We start from the raw sequence: 19,560 nt of genomic DNA, 5'->3' as shown, positions 1-19,560 counted from the left end.
TCTCCTTCGTAAATATATTCAGTGACTTGACCTCCACAGCCTTCTGTGGTAGAGAATTCCACAGGTTCACCACCCTCTGAGTGAAGAAATTTCTCCTCATCTCAGTCCTAAATGTCCTATCCCATATCCTGAGACTGCGACTCCTCCTTCTAGACCCCCCAGCCAGGGGAAACATCCTCCTTGCATCCAGTCTGTCTAGCCCTGTCAGAATTTTAATGTTTCAATGCGATCCCCTCTCATTCCTCTAAACTCTAGTGAACACAGGCCTAGTCGACCCAATCTCTCCTCATATAAAGCAGGGTTTCAGAAATCAGGCACCCCTGTCTGAGTTCTCAAACATTAAATATTCATTGACTGGGAATGGGGCTCTGCATATGTCTTTTTTGGGAGCACAAGTGATTTGTGCAATCAATTATTCCTGTGATTTAAACCACAGCCATGACTCAGTGGGCAGCACCCTCGCCTCTGAGTCAGAAGGTTGTGGGTTCAAGCCCCACTCCAGCGACTTGAGCACAAAATCTAGGCCGACACTCCAGTGCAATACCGAGCGAGTGCTGCACTGCCGGAGGTGCCGTCTTTCAGATGAGACATTAAACTGAGGCCCTGTCTGCACTCTGAAGTGCATGTAAAAGATTCCGTGGTGCTATTTCTAAGAAGAGGAGGGTAGTTCTCCCCGGTGTCCTGGCTAATATTTATACCTCAACCAACATCACTAAAAACAGATTATCTAGTCGTTATCACATTGCTGTTTGTGGGACTACGCTGTGGACAGGTTGGTTACACTAATTGGCTGGCACGTTTCTTACAACAACTTGTATTTATTCTTCTTCTTAGGCAGTCCCTCGGAACCAAAAATGAGTTCTCAGGTGGTCCAATGCGGGACCTACAGTCTCTGTCACAGGTGGGGCAGATGGTGGTTGAAGGGGTGGGTGGGTGGGGTGCTTGGGTTGACGTGCGCTGCTTCCGCTTGCTCCCGGCGAAGAGACTCGAGGTGTTCGGCGCCTTCCCAGATGCATCTCTTCCACTTTGTGCGGTCTTGGGCCAGGGATTCCCAGGTGTCGGTGGGGATGTTGCACTTTTTCAAGGAGGCTTTGAGGGTGTCCTTGAAGCGTTTCCTCTGCCCACCTGGGGCTCTCTTGCCGTGCCGGAGCTCCAAGTAGAGCGCTTGTTTTGGGAGTCTCGTATTGGGCATGCGGACAATGTGACCCGTCCTTCAGAGCTGATCGAGCGCGGTCAAAGCTTCGATGCTGGCCTGAGCGAGAACACAGATGTTGGTGTGCCTATCCTGCCAATGGATTTGCAGTATCTTGCGGAGCAGCATTGGTGGTACCTCTCCAGTGCTTTGAGATGCCTGCTGTACATGTTCCATGTCGCTGAAGCATACAGCAGGGTGGGTATCACTGCTGCTCTGTAGACCATGAGCTTGGTGCTGGGTTTGAGGTCCTGGTCTTCAAACACTCTCTTCTTCAGGCGACTGAAGGCTGCACTGGCACACTGAAGGCGGTGTTGGACTTCGTCATCGACGTCTGTCCTTGTTGACAGTAGGCTCCCGAGGTATGGAAAGTCGTCCACGTTGTCCAAGGCCTCGTCATGGATTTTGATAATCGGGGAGCAGTACTGTGTGGCGGGGGCAGGTTGGTAGAGGACCTCTGTCTTACGGATGTTTAGTGTAAGGCCCATGCTCTCGTACGCTTCGGTGAAGGTGTTGACGATGGTTTGGATTTCGACCCGAGTGTGCGCAGACGAAAGCGTCGTCTGTATAATGTAATACGATGACAGAGGATGGGACGCCCTTGGATCTGGGCTGGAGGCGACAGAGGTTGAACAGTTTCCCATTTGTTCTGTAGATTAGCTCCACTCCAGCGGAGAGCTTACTGAGGGTGAGATGGAGCATTGCAGCCAGGAAGATTGTATTTATATAGCACCTTTAACATAGCAAAACATCCCAAGGCACTTCACAGGAGCGTTATAAGAACATAAGAAATAGGAGCAGGAGTCGGCCATTCGGCCTTTTGAGCCTGCTCCGCCATTCAATAAGATCATGGCTGATCTTCTGCCTCAACTCCATTCACCGGCCCTATCGCCATATCCCTTGAAGCCCTTACTAGTCAGAAATCTATCGACTTCTGTTTTGAATATACCCAATGACTGAGCCTCCACAGCCCTCTGGGGGTAGAGAATTCCAAAGATTCACCACCCTCTGTGTGAAGAAATTTCTTCTCATCTCAGTCCTGAATGGCCTACCCTTTATCCTGAGGCTGTGGCCCCTGGTTCTAGACTCCCCAGCCAAGGGAAACATTCTCTCAGCATCCATCCTATCAAGCCCTGTAATAATTTTGTATGCTTCAATGTGATCCCCTCTCATTCTTCTGAATTCAAGAGAATACAGGCCTAGTTTACTCAATCTCTTCTCATATGACAGTCCCGCCATCCCAGGAATCAGTCTGGTGAACCTTTGTTGCGCTCCCTCTATGGCAAGTATATCCTTCCTTAGGTAAGGAGACCAAAACTGTACACAATACTCCAGGTGTGGTCTCACCAGGGCCCTATATAATTGGAGTAAGACATCTTTACTCCTGTACTCAAATCCTCAAATTATCAAATAAAATTACAACAGTGACTACATTTTAAAAGGTACTTCATTGTCTGTAAAACGCTTTGTGACAACCTGAGGTTGTGCAAAGCACTACATACATGCAAGTCTTTCTTTCTATCACATCAGATTAACTCTACTGGACATGTGACAGTTTAGATTTCTGGCTGCACATTTAGACATATGTAATACCCACTGGAAATGTTATGTACGCTAAGTATGGTTATCAATCTTTAACTTAGACACTGTATTATCATTGTTATAAATCCCTGGGTTAAAGTTGCCCATGTGAAGGTACGGCAAGAACTTTTAAGGACACAATGTGACTAAGAGCAGACTTTCCATAATTCTGCACCAGTATCAACTGTTGCAGACAGTGAGGCTGCGCAGTCTCCAGGCAGAAACCCCAGGAGGAAGGGGTGGAGTCGGGTTTTTCGAGCGGGAAGAGAGGAGCGACTGGAAGAGAAGAGGACAGGAGCTCTGAAAAGAGGGCTCAGGAGGCAAATGGCTGCCGCATCCCGTCCCGGGCTTCCAAACTCGGCCGCCGCCCTTCGTATTAGTAGCTCTGCATCCAGAACTCAAAGTGGGATTCAGTGATCGTGAAGAGAATTCAACGAAGGGGTTCGGAGTCGTAAGTCTTGCAGACATTATACATGCCATGAGCTCCAACTTAAGCGCGCCAACGAAAGAGTGCACTCGAATTTGGACACAGGGACAGATTCTCCTTTGAATCCATATAAATGGAGAATGTATGTTTATTATGTCTAGATTCATTCTAATGTATGCAAATGTCTAATTTAGGTCATTGACCCGTAATCTTCTTATACTGTCTGACGTTAAAACTATAAAGTAAGATAATTAGAATTAAGCCATTGTAGTAGTGATCTCCTTACTGGACTATAGAATACTGTCTACAACAGAGACCACATCTCACATATATCTAGAGAACCGTGAAGGGGTTACACATAAATGCCCACAACACAGCTAGAAAACAAAAAAACAATAAACCAATTCAGTATTAAGGGAAGAAACTGAATGAGGTCAAATCTGGCACACTTTTACCAGTTAGTTGAAGACACTACAGATTAATTAATCTCAATAAAGGAACTGGTATAATCCTGATTAAATCCACTAAAGAGATGCACAATACAGTCAGCTATTTTGAGCGCAGAACAAGTATTTTTAGCTACAGTTAATACAACTGAATTGCGAAGGTGTCACCAACAGTTCAGTGGAAGATAACAGAAGACCAAATATAGCATTATTAATCAATGAAAGGTGTTATCACTGCACAGGAAACAGTAGAGTGTAAAGTAGGAAGCTGCTTCTTTCTCACCAAACGCAAGGGCACCATTCAGAATCCAATAATAGTTTCTATATTTGAAATGATACTGGATATAGGGTTGAGCTGTAATCATTTCAAATACAGGATCATCTTTCTGAGCCCTGTTATCCAATACTGTTGGCCAATATTTGTCCCTCAGCCAACATCAATAAAACAGATTATTTGGTCATCATCACATTGCTATTTGTGGGAGCTTGCTGTGCGCCAAGTGGCTGCCGCGTTTCCCACAAAGCAACAGCGACGACACTTAAACAAAAGTACTTAATTGGCTGTAAAGTGCTTTGGGACGTCCTGAGGTCGTGCAAGGCACTGTATCAATGCAAGTTCTCTCTGTGTGGAATGCCAGTCTGTGATCTTCCAACAGGAGGCACACTTCTGCAGTGCAGAAACAGTCCAAGCCCTTCTTCCTCCCTTCCATGGCCATTTAATTACCGTACAGAGCTGTAATCAGCGAAGCAAGCGAGGTGGCAATGGCTGGAAGAGCCAAACCCAGCCCACTTACAGCGCTGGTGCCGTTACATGTTCAGTTTGGTCTTTTAAGATACTGTTCTGATGCCAAAACAACAATGGAACTACGTGAATTCGACCAACAGGTAAATTGAAATGATTGGATGTTCACACATACAGGAAACTCTCGATTTACCGGCACCTAAATAACCGGAAATCTCTGTTAACCGGCAAAATTCAGGAGTAGGTTCAGGTAAGTTTTACTTCATATTAGTGGCAGTTCCTGGATCTGTGGCTGTGTAACTGGAGTTCCTGCACTTGTTGCTAAGCAACAGGGACGCTTGGTCTGTGGCCGGAGTTCCTGCACCTGTTGCTAAGCAACAGGGAAGCCTGGATTTGTTGCTGTGTACGGAGCTCTCGTACCTTTTAACTATACCTCTCTGTAATCCGGACTTTTTGATAAACCGGCACAACGCCGGTGCCGGGTAATAAAGAGTTTCCTGTATTTGGGTGGCACGTGGGTGCTTTAAAGAATAATATTTGGTTACCGAGTTCATCTCTGGCATGACTGGGGCATTACATAAGCACTGCTCATGACTTATTCCCCCTCCTGCTAGAGGCGAGAAGCAGCTGGTACTAACCTCTGCAGCCTGATCTGGTAGCCAGTACTGTTTCCATCACCGCAGGCTTCAGCTCTTTCTGCCGCTACTCTCTCAGCTATCTGAAGATGCAAAAAAGTCAACTATATTAGGACATAGGAACAGGAGTAGGCCATTCAGCCCTTCAGGCCTGCCATCAGATCATGGCTGCTCTGTACCTCAACTCCATTTACCTGCCTTACCTCCCTATCTCTTGATACGCTTAACCAACAAAAATCCATCGATCTCAGTTTTGAAAGCTCCAATTAACCCCCAGCATCCACCGCCTTTTGGGGGAAAGAATTATAGATTTCTACTACCCATTGTGTGAAGAAGTGCCTCCTGATTTCACTCCTAAATGGCCTGGCTCTAATTTTAAGATTATGTCCCCTTTGTTCCTGATTTCCCCACCAGAGGAATGGTTTCTCCGTATGTACCCTATCAAAGCCTTTTAACATTTTAAACACCTCGATCAGATCACCTCTCAAAAGTCAAGGGAATACAAGTCAAGTTTATGCCACCTGTCCTCGTAATTTAACCCTCTAAGTCAATCATTCACATATTATCCACTGGGAAAAGAGCTTTGCAGAGTGAATTGGCACTACAACAGTAACATTGCCTTCCTGCCGCCACTTAAAATTGGTTCTTACAAATCCAGATTCAGGGCCCGACCTGCGTGTGACTCCCTAGGGAGGATCAGTGTTACTGTCATGGTGTCAATCAACAAGGAGACCAGGCCTCACTTGTGAAGCAGGTGATGTGGTTACAGAACGGTACAAGTAATAAAGAGATTTTAAATTTAACATTTTGTCAACCCAGAAACAACAATTGAGGAAATGATATGGCGTGCTCCACTTTTAAACATCGACCAAGCCCATAATTCAGGCAGGGGTGTCCACACTTCGGTCTTTCCCACTGAGATGTATATCACGAGGCCCATAGAAATCATTACAATATACACAAAAACATCAAATTGAAGAATAACTTTAGTTTAGAAGAGGCAACTTTCAATTATTAGAAAATCATTTTTACAGAATGCATTTTATGCTACTTATTCTCATTATACTGGAATAGTTCCTCAATAATCTGCATCACTTTGCATGTCTTATGCATCTTTTAAAAAAAATGAATTACACACTGGCATTTTAAAAGTTAATTTCTAAACTGATAGCCGCTGTTTCTACTTCCGTTCGTATGCGTGTTTTGGGTACTGAACTTGTTCACTGTGCCGGTGTTTGCTTTGCCCAGCGGCAGACAAACTAGAAAGGTCAGTTGCTGGAGCGGTGCAGAGCAAGTAGCCGAGAAAACAAGGGCAGCACTTGGACCGCAGGCTGCAGTGTGGACACCCCCAGGCAAAGTGGGTTCTTTAAAAAAAAACGCCGAGACTTACAGAGATGGCGCTGATCCGACGGGGCTGGGTACACACGACCCTGCACAGAGAGCCCTTTCCTCTCTCGATGTAGTTGTCCAGAATGAACTGGGTCACCTGCGTGGTTTTCCCGCAACCCGTTTCTCCGCTTATGACAAGCACCTGATTCCCGCTGATCAAGTCCACAACCTCCTGCAATTCAGATTTTGTATAAAAAGAACACAAGGTCAGTCAAGGCCTACATCCAAGATACTCCAGCGCCCGCGCTCCACGCTCATCGTTCCTGGTGATCCAGCAGGATTTGCCTAGGGTGAAACTTCTTGCCTCCGTCTGCAGCCTGCCAATGTTATTTGTACAGGAAACTTTTTTTTAATCCGGCACCGACGGGACCGACGTGGTGCCGGTTCATCAAAAATTCCGGATCACCGAGCGCTATAGTAAAAGATACGAGAGCTGAGAGCTCCGTATAAAGCAACAAACCCTGTTGCTTAGCAACAGGTTCAGAACAATGGCCACAAGTTACAAGCGTCTCTGTAGCTTAGCAACAGCTGCAGCCACACCCTTGCACAGCAACAGATGGAGGAAGGCAAGTACAATATGAAGTATGAATCTACTCCTGAATTTTGCCGGTTAACCAAGATTTCCGGTTATTTAGGTGCCGGTAAATCGAAAGTTTCCTGTATTGCTCTTGTTTTCATTCCCATGTCTATAGTGTCAGCAGTGGCTCAGTGGTAGCACACTCATCTCAGAGTCAGAGGGTCGAAGGTTCAAGTTCCACTCCAAGGGGACTTGGGCACAAAATCTGGGTGAGGACAGGAGGAGGGGGACTGGTAGATTTCCTCCACTCTCGTCTGAGTCACAAATTTGTGGGCTCAAATCCCACTCGAGACTTGAGCACATAATCTAGGCCGACACTCCAATGCAGTACTGAGGGAGTGCTGCACTGTCAGAGGGGCTGTCTTTCAGCTGAGACGTTAAACCAAGGCCCCGTCGGCCCTCCTGAGTGGACGTAAAAGATCCCATGGCACTATGCGAAGAGGAGCAGGGGAATTCTCCCTGGTGTCCTAGCCAATATTTATCCCTCTTCCAACACCTCTAAAAGCAGATGATCTGGCCATTATCTCATTGCTATTTGTGGGACCTCGCTGTGGGGGTTTCTTGCATTACAACAGTGACTACATTTTAGAAGCACTTCATCGACTGTAATGCGCTTTAGGGAGTCTTGAAATGCGCTGTATAAATGCGAGTCTTTCTTTCTTAATTGTGTCCAATTCTGGGCACCAAACATTAGGAAGGACGTGAAGATTTTGGAGAAGATACAGAAGAGATTCACTGGAATGGTTCTGGGAATGGGGGGATTACAGTTACGTGGAAAGACTGGAGAAGCTGGGGTTGTTCTCCTTAGAGCAGAGAAGGTTAAGAGGAGATTAGATAGAAATATTTAAAATCATGAAGGGTTTAGATAGAGTAAATACAGGAAACTTTGGTTTATCCGGAGGTTGTATGTCCGGAATACTCAATCTAACGGCAAAAATCAGGAGCCGTTTTCTATAAGTTGTTTTAGTTCTCGTTCTTTTTTACCCCCCCCAGTCAGGCACTGCAGCCGACTCTTTAGAAGCTGTTGCTAAGCAACAGTGTTTGTTGTCAGATACGGAGATGAAAACCTCCATACGCTTCAACATTAACTTTGTATGTCCGGCAGTTTTGATAGATCGGCAACATGCCGGTCCCGTCTATGCCGGATATCACAAAGTTTCCTGTAAAGAGAAACGGTTTCCAATGGCTGAAGGGCTGCGAACGAGGGGCACAGATTTAAGGTGATTGGCAAGAGAACCAGAGGCGACATGAGGAAAAACTTTTTTACGCAATGAGTGGTTAGGATTTGGAATGCACTGCCTGATAGGGTGGTGGATACAGATTCAATAGTAACCTTCAAAAGGGAATCGGAGAAATACTTGAAGGAGAGAAAATCTGCAAGGGCATGAGGAAAGAGCGGGGGAGTGGGACTAACTGGATTGCTCTTTGAAAGAGCTGGCGCAGACTCGATGGGTCGAATGGCCTCCTTCTGTGCTGTACTATTCTATGATTTATAGTATTGCTATACCATATGCGAAAGATCAAAATTCTTGATTATTCACTATGGTGGCCCGCAATACCTTGAAGGGAAACAATGCTACGGAGGAGGAAAGAAGTACTTTTCATGTAAAATACAACACCCCTCCCTCAGAAAGAAATAATGCTGGACAAAAACATATATTTCTTCAACTTTCACCTCCCCGCGTGGAGAATTTCTAGATCTGCAGACCGGCGGCAACCTGCTCAAGGTCCAGCCTCCCTCTGCCAGCAAGTGGCTCTTATTATAATGAGCGGAGATCAGCTCAGTTTTGAAATGCCACTCCCAGCGGTCCAGCACAATTAAAAGTTCAGTGGCATATGACTGACCAAATTCCTTTCACTCCTGCACACCCAGAGAGACAACTGCTACTTCAATCAATGGTTAAAAGCTAGGAACAGTGGAGGTCCAAAGAGGATTAGGGGACCATGTACACAGATCACTAAAATATAGTACAGGAAACTTTCGATTTACCGGCACCTAAATAACCGGAAATCTCGGTTAACCGGCAAAGTTCAGGAGTAGGTTCAGGTAACTTTTATTACTTGCCTTCCTCGATCTGTTGCTGTGCAAGGGTGTGGCTGCAGCTGTTGCTAAGCTACAGAGACGCTTGGAGCTTGTGGCCATTGTTCTGAACCTGTTGCTAAGCAACAGGGTTTGTTGCTTTATACGGAGCTCTCAGCTCCGTATCTTTTACTATAGCTTTCGGTTATCCGGAATTGTTGATGAACCGGCACCACGTCGGTCCCGTCAGTGCCGGATTAAAAAAAGTTTCCTGTAGCCAGGTACACAAAAAAATCAAAAAGGCTAATGGAATGGTAGTCTTTATCACTAGAGGGCTAGAATATAAAGGCTTGGAAGTTTTGCTACAGCTATACAAAGCCCTGGTTAGACCACATCTAGAGTATTGTGTACAGTTCAGGGCACTGGACCTTAGAAAGGATATATTGGCCTTGGAAGGAATGCATCGCAGATTCACCAGAATATAGAAGGTTAAGGGGTGATTTGATTGAGGTTTTTAGGATTTAAAAAAAGGAATTGTTGGGGGGGCGGGGGGGGGGAAAGTCTAGAACAACTTTAAAATCCTAAAATCAGAGCTGGGCCATTCAGGGGAGAAGTTAGGACACACTTCTTCACGTAAAGCGTGGTAGAAGTGTGGAACTCTCTTCCACAAAAACCAGTAGACTAGACGCTAGCTCAATTATTAATTTTAAATCCGAGAGCAATAGTTTTGCTAGCCAAGGCAGGTGGATGGAGTTAGGATACAGATCAGCCATGATCTCATTAAATGGAGGAACAGGCTTGAGGGGCTGAATGGCCTACTCCTGTTCCTATTAGTTTGGCGATGATTCTAAATCAGATGCCAGAGGTGCAAAGTGCATGTAGACCCACTGCTCGCTCCCAAACAATACAGTTCTGATCATCCAAACCAACCATAATTCTCAATCTAAGACTCCTCTCCTGTTTACTGTGCATTAAACTGAATGTATCCCAAACTCTTTAATTATTCATGCTAAATTTAGTTGAAGTGATGCTTTAAATGGAAAAAAACATTTAGAAACATAGAAGATAGGAGCAGGAGTAGGCCATTCAGCCCCTCGAGCCTGCTCCGCCATTTAATGAGATCATGGCTGATCATCCAAATTCAGTACCCTATCCCTGCCTTCTCCCCATATCCCTTGATTCCTTTAGCCTTAAGAAATATATCCAACTCCTTCTTGAATATATTTAATGAATTGGCCTCAACTGCCTTCTGTGGTAGAAAATTCCACAGGTTCACCACTCTCTGGGTGAAGAAATTCCTCATCTCTGTCCTAAATGGCTTACCCCTTATCCTTAGACTGTGACCCCTGGTTCTAGACTCCCCCGAAATCGGGAACATCCTTCCTGCATCTAGTCTGTCTAGTCCTGTTATAATTTTATAAGTTTCAATGAGATCCCCTCTCATTCTTCTAAACTCCAGCAAGTATAAGCCCAATCGACCCAATCTCTCCTCATACGTCATTCCTGCCATCCCAGGTATCAGTCTGGTGAATCTTCGCTGCACTCCCTCCATGGCAAGAACATCCTTCCTCAGATATTGTTTTAAAGAGCCCCAAAAGGCAGAAAATGGCATAAGTTGGGCCGAATGACCGGTTTCTGTGCTGCAATTTCTGTGCAATACTGCAGCTCTTCCCTCAAGTCACCTTGGGCAAGGATAACGTGTCCTTCTGTCCAAGTTTGAAGCTAGGCCCTGGGGTTACCGGGTTGACCGCACAAGGTTCATTTCACAACCGACGGTGGTTATTCTATCTCTAGTTAATGAAATTGGGATGAAGATATCATTATCCATTCATCCAGTAATGAAGGAGGCTGCTGACACTGCAACCACTTTCAAACGACCCTCCGAATGACACTTTAATTAACGTGATCATATCGCTGTGATCAAAGGGACAAGGACAAATCTTCATGTGTTGTGATCAGCAGATATCAGCCAAATAACTGCAGTCTCCTCTCTTCAGAACTACAATGTTTGCAGGTTTCTGAGCGACTGGCCTCACTCACGACAACAGTCGCTGTCAAACATCCTCTTCCATCTTCTTAAGGGGATGCATTTACACAAATTTATTGTCAGTGCAAAGCAACTTCCCCCAGCACTGATGCTCAACTTGTGTAATGTGAATTGGAGTCAGGGTCCGAGCTGAATCCAGATTGAAACTCCCTCCTTTGGGGAGTCCCACTCCACTTCACATTGCTTCAGATTCTGATTGGACTACACATTTAAGCTGCCTTTAAATTCCCTTCAAATGGTGCGTCCCATGTTCTTAAACCTTCCGTGTAACAAAACTGTTCTGACTTTTGTACTTCTTTTGTACTTCTAGCGATAATTCAGAGTCTATGCCCCCCTTGCCTCTCGCTACCTCTGCAACCTCTAGCTTTACAATCCCGCCCCAAACTCTCCTTTTCTCCACCTCTGGGACATGGGGATAGGGCGGGAAAGTGGAGCTGAGGTAGCTCAGCCATGATCTTACTGAATGGCGGAGCAGGCTCGCGGGGCCGTATAGCCTACTCCTGCTCCTTTTTCTTACGTTGTGCATCTCCCCTCCCTTCACCTCACCATCGACGGCCGTGCCTTCAACTGCCTAGATCCCATTCTCTGGAATTCTCTCTCCTCACCCCTCCTCCTCGCTCTCCTCCTTTAAGACCCACCTCTTTGACCAAGCTTTTGGTTACTCATCTCTCTTTGGTTTGGCGTCCACTTCCCTCACACATTTCTACCTTAAAGGCACGGTATAAATGCAAGTTGCTGTTAACAATTCAGTTAGTGGAAACCATTTTTCACTATTTACCTTCTCGAAATCTTTCATAATTTCAAGAACCTCCAGTACATCCCCTTAACTTTCTCTGTTTTTATGAAAAAGCCCCAATTTTCACACCTTTCTTCCTAACTAGAATCTGTCATTCCTTGACTCATTCCAGTGAGTCTTCCCAGTGCCCTCGCTATGGTTCTAACATCCTTCCTAGAATGAGGTGTCTGGAACAGCAACACTCCAACTGGGGCTTAAGAAAACAAAGAATTCAACATCACTTTCTTACTTTTGTAATCGATGCCAATATGTAAAAAAAACTCCCAAATATCATTTACATTTCTAATGACCTTTTCCACTGTTCACTCCCACCTTTAAAGAGCTATGTATTTGTACCACTAGCTATCTCTGTTCCTCCGCTGTACATATTTCTTGGCGATGAACTACGTCTGCCACCTATCCACCCACACTGCAACATCCTCCTGCAGTCTCCCTCACAGCTTGCCTCCTTATGCAGCCAAAAACTCCAAAAATACATCAGTAGTGACTTATACAGAAAGCATGCACATCAATATGGATGATGTAACTTTACGGATAACTGTTACGGCGCTGTGCCCAATTCGAACTGATCATGCCTTTATCCAACACCGTAAGAGGGTAATGCTATTGTTGCAATAGCACCTGTTTTCCAAAGTACTCAAAGTTCAGCATAGAGCCCCCACCCCACCAACAAACAATACTTAAGTCAGTTAATATGCTTCTGGTAGTATTTGATGAGGGAGCAATGTTGGCCAGAGATTGAGAGAACTCCCTGCTCTACCAGTAAAGCCACAGGGTCTTTAACATCTGCTTGAACGAGCAGACAGGGCTCGGTTTGAACTCTCGTCTGAAGTTCAGTATAAATAATCACGTCTGAAGTTTTCATAAATGCAGCTGCACTGTGCACTCAAGTCCTGGTATGGAGATGAACCCACAACCTTCTTGCCTACCTGCCCAATTCGCTGGTGAATAGTGCTCAAGATAATACCTGTGGGATGGGTGGTTAAAGTCAATCTACTTATTATTTTGTCAGAATTTAGAACAATCTGTATTGCACATTTAAAGAACCCCCCCAAAAAAACCTGGCATTTATATAGCTCCTGTCACATCTCAGGACACCCCAAAGCAATTTGCAGCTGATTAATTACTTTTTTAAATGTTGTTTCGTAGGCAAATGTGGTAGCCACTTTGAAATTAGCAAGGACCCACAAACAGCAATTTTTTTTTTTGTTCGTTTATGGGATGTGGGCTTCGCTGGCAAGGCCAGCATTTATTGCCCTGGCAGAGAACCACCTGTGGTGGGTCTGTGCGGCCCTCAATCCTTTTTATTTAACTTGTTTATGGGATGTGGGCGTCGCTGGCAAGGCCAGTATTTATTGCCCATCCCTAATTGCCCTTGAGAAGGTGGTGGTGAGCCGCCGTCTTGAACCGCTGCAGTCCATGTGGTGAAGGTACTCCCAGTGCTGGTAGGGAGGGAGTTCCAGGATTTTGACCCAGCGACGATGAAGGATCGGCGATATACTTCTAAGTCAGGATGGTGTGTGACTTGGAGGGGAACTTGGAGGTGGTGGTGTTCCGATGCGCCTGCTGCCCTTGTCCTTCTAGGTGGAAGAGGTCGCAGGTTTGGGAGGTGCTGCCGAAGAAGCCTTGGTGAGTTGCTGCAGTGCATCTTGTAGATGGTCCACACTGCAGCCACAGTACGCTGGTATAATATAATGAATGATAGGCTAATCTGTTTGTTTTTGGTGGTATTGGTTAAGAAGGAATTCTGACCAGGGCACTGGAAGAAATCCCCTGCTCCTTCTTCAAAAAGCAGGCAGACAGGATCTCGGATTAACGCCAATCCAAAAGACAGCACCTTTGATAATGCAGCTCTCCCTCAGTACTGCACTGAAGTATCAGCCTAGACTAGGGCTTCAAGTCCTGGTGTGGGACTTGAATCCACAACCTTCTGACTCAAAGGCAAAAGCATTACAGGAAACTCTCGATTTACCGGCACCCAAACAACCGGAAATCTCAGTTAACCGGCAAAATTCAGGAGTGGGTTCAGTTAAGATTTTCTTCATATTAGTGGCCGGTTCTTGATTCTTGGCTGTGTAATCAGGGGTTCCTGCACTTGTTGCTAAGCAACAGGGACGCTTGGTCTGTGGCCGGGATTCTTGCAGCTGTTGCTAAGCAACAGGGAAGCCTGGATTTGTTGCTGTGTACGGAGCTCTCGTACCTTTTAACTATAACTCTCTGTAATCCGGACTTTTTGATAAACCGGCACCACGCCGGTGCCGGATAAAAAAAGAGTTTCCTGTAATATTAGCCAAGATGACACTTAATCTTGACAAATCATACCATTAAACACAAGACTGTGGTAAAACCACCAATGAACTCCTGTACAAATGAATAACTGTCTTTAAAGCAATGTTACAGCACCTATGTCCGTTTGCTGAGTGTAAACAAGCTTTCTGTAAAAAGCCTGAAACAACGCGATGATGTCATCACGTTGGTCACGTGGTGCCCCGAGTGGCAGGAAACGTGATGACGTCAGAGGTGGGAGGGTTCTGGGTTCAGACCTCGTGGAACAAGCTACTGTATAGACCTGTTTGCTGTTGCTCCTGCATGTTTTTGTTTTGTTCACCAGTTTAATTAAATTCGGTTAATTTACTGAACTGACTCGACCTCAGTGATTTAGATAGGAATCCGTTGATTCCTACAAGACAGTATTTTATTTTCTATCTTTGGCAAATCAATGATTTGGCACTTTACACTTGTGGCATTAAAAAAAGTGATTCCGTACTTTTAAATTACAGTAAAATTGCTTTTCCAGTCTGCATAGATCAGAAGTTACAAACATGGAATCAGCACACTAGGACCAGGGTAACGTTGCATTTTCTGAACATGGGAATTTAATATTTTCAATTCAATGCCTCTTTCACCATTACGTAGAATTGCATAGAAATTACAGCACAGAAACAGACCATTTGGTCCAACTGGTCTATGCCAGCGTTTTGCGCCACACTAATCTCCTCCAACCCCTTTTCATCTCACCCTATCTGCATATCCTTCGATTTCTTTCTGCCTTATGCATTTATCTAGTTTCACCTTAAACGCACAGATGTTATTCGCCTCAACAATACTATTCTTGCCATGGAGGGAGTGCAGCGAAGATTCACCAGACTGATACCTGGGATGGCTGGAATGACGTATGAGGAGAGATTGGGTCGATTGGGCTTATATTCGCTGGAGTTTAGAAGAATGAGAGGGGATCTCATTGAAACTTATAAAATTCTAACAGGACTAGACAGACTAGATGCAGGAAGGATGTTCCTGATGGCGGGGGAGTCCAGAACCTTGGGTCACAGTCTAAGGATAAGGGGTAAGCCATTTAGGACAGAGATGAGGAGGAATTTCTTCACCCAGAGAGTGGTGAACCTGTGGAATTATCTACCACAGAAGGCAGTTGAGGCCAATTCATTAAATATATTCAAGAAGGAGTTGGATATATTTCTTAAGGCTAAAGGGATCAAGGGATATGGGGCGAAAGCAGGGATAGGGTACTGAATTTGGATGATCAGCCATGATCTCATTAAATGGCAGAACAGGCTCGAGGGGCCGAATGGCCTACTCCTGCTCCTATCTTCTATGTTTCAACTACTCCCTGTGGTAGCAAGTTTCACATTTTAATTACTCTCTGGGTAAAGAAGTTTCTCCTGAATTCTCTATTGGATTTATTGGTTAAGTAACAATTTATCAGTTAACTAACAACAAATACCATCTCCAGTAGGCCTAAAAGTGTGGAACATATCACAGGTAAAATGCCTTTAAGATGTCAGCATTGGCTCAGTGGTAGCATTCTCAGCTCAAAGTTGTGGGTTCAAGTCCCTCTCCAGAGTCTTGAACCCATGATTCAGAATGGCACTCAGTGCAGTACTGAGGGAGTGCTGCACTATTGGAGGTGCCGTCTTTTGGATGAGACGTTAAACTGAGGCCCCGTCTGCTCTCAGGTGGACGTAAAAGATCCCATGTCACTATTCCGAAGAGGAGTTGGGGTGCTCTCTTAAGTTCTGCACCTCAAGAAACTTAGCCAAGTTCTGTGTGCTTATGTCAATGAAATATTAATCGACTGTAAACTCTAGACATAAAAAATGAGCAGGCTTGAGGGGCTACTCCTGCTCCTATTCCTTATGTTCCTATCAACCTCTAGTGCTCTCAAGCAGAGCCACAATGGATTCTCTGTTCTTTTCTTCTGAACAGGGGACCAGCGTCTTCGGGACCGCATGAAAGTTGATGGAGCAGGATTACCGAAAGTAGTTCTTTGACAAAAAAAATGGCTTCGCAGAGTTACGCCATGTGTTGGTGCAGCAAGAGATTCAGTGGTTTTAAGAATTTAAGATCTTATCTGCAGACATCAAGTGTCACAATGTGGTGACGATTTAGACTAAAGGCCTGGCCTTTCATAGGCTGGGTCTTAATCCATTCAGGGGCATTTCTTGTCTTCCGAGACAGAGTGCTTGAGTGGGGAGATGTGGGAGTCACCATTGCAAGCACTTTTGTCTCAAATGTAAAACCACCAAACCTGGGCAACATTTGTTTCTGAAATTGGAATTGATAAGAGATAAATTGATGCGAGTTGCTGTTTCAAGCACTTGAGAAGGGAAAATTTACCTGAACTTTAAGGGGATAATCAAATTTTCATTAAAAGAAAATGGTAGAAAGCAGTCTAGGTGGTTCTTTGTATTGGACAGTAAAGTTCCTCCAGGGTTCAAGAATGGTAATTAATGGGATGTGTAAAATTGAATGAGAGGAAGTGATTGAGGAGGTAAGATAGAAACAAGAAAATTACACCACCAAATGGAATTTTTCCAAAATTCTAGCGAAAGTCAAGAAAGTGTAGGTGAGAATACTTAATTTGATAGCTTTCTCTTGGAGATGTTTGTGTCCATACTGAACAGTAAGAAAAATCCATTTGATAGCCTAACCACTACCAGAGATATAGGGATCATGGAGGGGGGGGGGGGGGGGGGAAAAAGAGGAGCAAAGATCTCCAGATACCCACACCCAACCACCCACCCCCTCCCAATCCCACGATCTGTTGATAAAATCACCTGAAAGCCCAAGAATGGCTTGTATCGGATGTCACGTTTGGCATGATATGTGTGTGTGTGTGTGTGTGTGTGTGTGTGTGTGTGTGTGTGTGTGTGTGTGCGCGTGCAAATGTAAGGCAACTAGCATGCAGAAATGCATGGTGAAGATGCACTGAAGCAAGGTGCCAGACATGTTCAGTTACTTGACAACAGCATAGTATGAAATGGTTAATGTGGCTCAGGAGAGTGAGACAACTTTTTAAATCATCAAGGTACTGCCACAGGCTCCATAGAGAAACGAACTAATTAATGAAACAATCAGGATAGAGTTCAACACACTGGCACCTGTCAGAGGGATTGAAGTTTGATTGAAGAGGGACACAGAATTTTGCTTGGGACAATGGATGGCTAGGGAGAAATAATACTTAGCAAGAATTACGAGTAAAGGGAGAGCTGGGGAATCTTTTAAGTCCATGATTTCTTGATAATATGGTACACTGTAGCTTTCTGCACAATGTATTATGATTTTTCTCTGTCTATCATCATGCTAATAGTATTTACCAAATGAAATTCAGACTAGTTGTGCGCTTATGTAAAATTAATCGACTGTAAACTCCAAGATGATCCAAGGTAAAGTCAAAATGAAAGTTAACTGACTCAATGATTTTTCATTTGTGTCAAAAGGGAGGAATGTTAAAATGCTTGAAGATGATTTAAATAGTCAAGCTATCCCAGCATCCTTTCGCTTAGGTTTTTAGTCTTATAGCAATAGTGTAGGAGAGAGAAATTTTAATCTTGACTCTATGTAAGAACAACACAGTTTGAAAACGCAAGGACACAGATTGATAAACACCCAGGTCGAGAAAAAGACTCATACCCTGATAAGAGACCAGTTGTCAAGACACCACATATCACAGTAAAAGATAAAGATTGGCCTAGGCACTTACTGTATTATAAACAAAGCTTGCAGAACAGAGGCAAAGGCCGAAAAGATTATAAGCGGGGTAAACTCCTAAAAATGTGGCCTCAGCTAAACGTGCAACCTAAGTATTATGCAGGCACAGGCCAAGGTTGTATTGTAAGAATAGAAACTGTTTCCCCTTTAAGGCAGAGCGTTCTCGGGAGGGTCAGGAGTCATGCAGAGGGCCTGGAGGGCTGGAGCTGGTCGTTCCAGGTCTTGGGAACAGGATGTGTTGTTCTCTTGGGTCGGAGTGCGCTCTCGAGGTAGTCGGAGCCTGGGAACTAGGTTGTATTACAGGAAACTCTCTTTTTACTGGCACCTAAATATCCGGAAATCTCTCTTAACCGGCAAAATCCAGGAGTAGGTTCAGGTAAGTTTTACTATATATTAGTGGCCGTGTAACCGGGGTTCCTGGATCTGTGGCCGTGTAGCCGGGGTTCCGGCACCTGTGGCCGTGCAACAGGGACTCCTGGATCTGTGGCCGTGTAACCGGGACTCCTGCACAAGTGCCGTGTAACCGGGGCTCCTGCACCTGTGGCCGTGTACGGGGCTCTCGTACCTTGGTAAGTATACCTCTCTGTAATCCGGACTTTTTGATCGACCGGCACCACGCCGGTCCCGGATAAAAAAAGTTTCCTGTATTTGCATGTCATCTCGTCATTTAATAGAATATGGAAGGCCATTATCAGACAATGTAATAAAGCTTATTATAGAAACCTCTCCAGCGTGAATCATGAGCGGAGTTTGTGTCGCCAGACTGACAACCCTTTGTTGCATCAGTAGCTGAGGAGGAAATTCGCTAACACTACAAAACTCAAAACAGAAAAAAAAAGGCAGCATATTAAAATATAAGCACTAACGGAGCCGAGTTACCTGGGCATTATAACCAGATTGATAGGGATCCCAGGGGAGGGGGAAGGTCACTCATGTGGCCCTCTCGCCATAGGTTTGGACATCTTTGATGCACAGCATACATTTCCTGAAGTACATAAATCACCCCAGCAACAGAAGAAAATTGTCTGCTCTATATACAGAATTAAAAAAAAAAATCACTTACATTCTTCATGCCGTAGGAGGGGAGTTTTTCCCGGAATTTCTGTGAAAATAGAAAAGGAATAAAAAGGATTAAGAAAACTTACAATTTTATTGCTGTCGCTTAAAGACAGCGACTAAATTAAAGAAATTATTAGATTCTGATAAAAGAGCTCCATGGGTTTAAGTACAGACTGTGAACTAAATTGTACGCAGTTCGTTATTAGTGTCACAGCGACGGTTTACTTCGGACAATTGGATTTAGACTGTGGATAGCATTGCAGAAGACAAAAAGGAAAACCCAGAAATGAAATATGTTGGAAATACAAAGGTGATTCATTAGCTACCGCGCATCTCCGATTTCGTTCACCCACCACTGGCACCGTACCTCCAGCTACGTAGGTCCCAAGCTCTGGAATTCCCTCCCTAAACCTCTCCGCCTCTCTACCTCTCTCGTCTCCTTAAAACCTAACTCTGCGACCAACCTGTCCCGAATCTCACGCGGCTCGGTGTCACATTTGGTTTGATCATCGCTCCTGTGAAGCGCCTTGGGATGTTTCTGCTGTGTTAACGGCGCTGTATGTTGTTGCTGTTGCAAAGGGAAATCATATGTGAACGGTTCAAATTTAGACTCTTCGACACTGACGTTAATGTTAACTTG

General features: G+C 44.8%; 1 protein-coding gene across 3 annotated transcripts in view; it reads right to left on the bottom strand.

Annotated features, from left to right (window-relative positions):
- dhx36 (DEAH (Asp-Glu-Ala-His) box polypeptide 36) overlaps positions 1–19,560 on the bottom strand; it is a 109,091-nt gene that overhangs the window by 68,996 nt on the left and 20,535 nt on the right. For all 3 annotated transcript variants that reach the window (XM_085989754.1, XM_085989752.1, XM_085989753.1), the window contains exons 4-6: positions 18,925–18,963; positions 6,414–6,584; positions 5,027–5,106 (exon numbers count right to left, since the gene is read on the bottom strand). In XM_085989754.1, the coding sequence (XP_085845880.1) occupies positions 5,027–5,106; positions 6,414–6,584; positions 18,925–18,963 (290 nt within the window). The remainder of the gene's footprint in view (positions 1–5,026; positions 5,107–6,413; positions 6,585–18,924; positions 18,964–19,560) is intronic.

This window comes from Somniosus microcephalus, chromosome 6 (assembly GCF_052327205.1).
Source record: "Somniosus microcephalus isolate GS21.2 chromosome 6, FLI_Smic_1.0, whole genome shotgun sequence".
NCBI lineage: Eukaryota > Metazoa > Chordata > Chondrichthyes > Squaliformes > Somniosidae > Somniosus > Somniosus microcephalus.
This window is presented reverse-complemented; position numbering and strand designations above follow the sequence as displayed.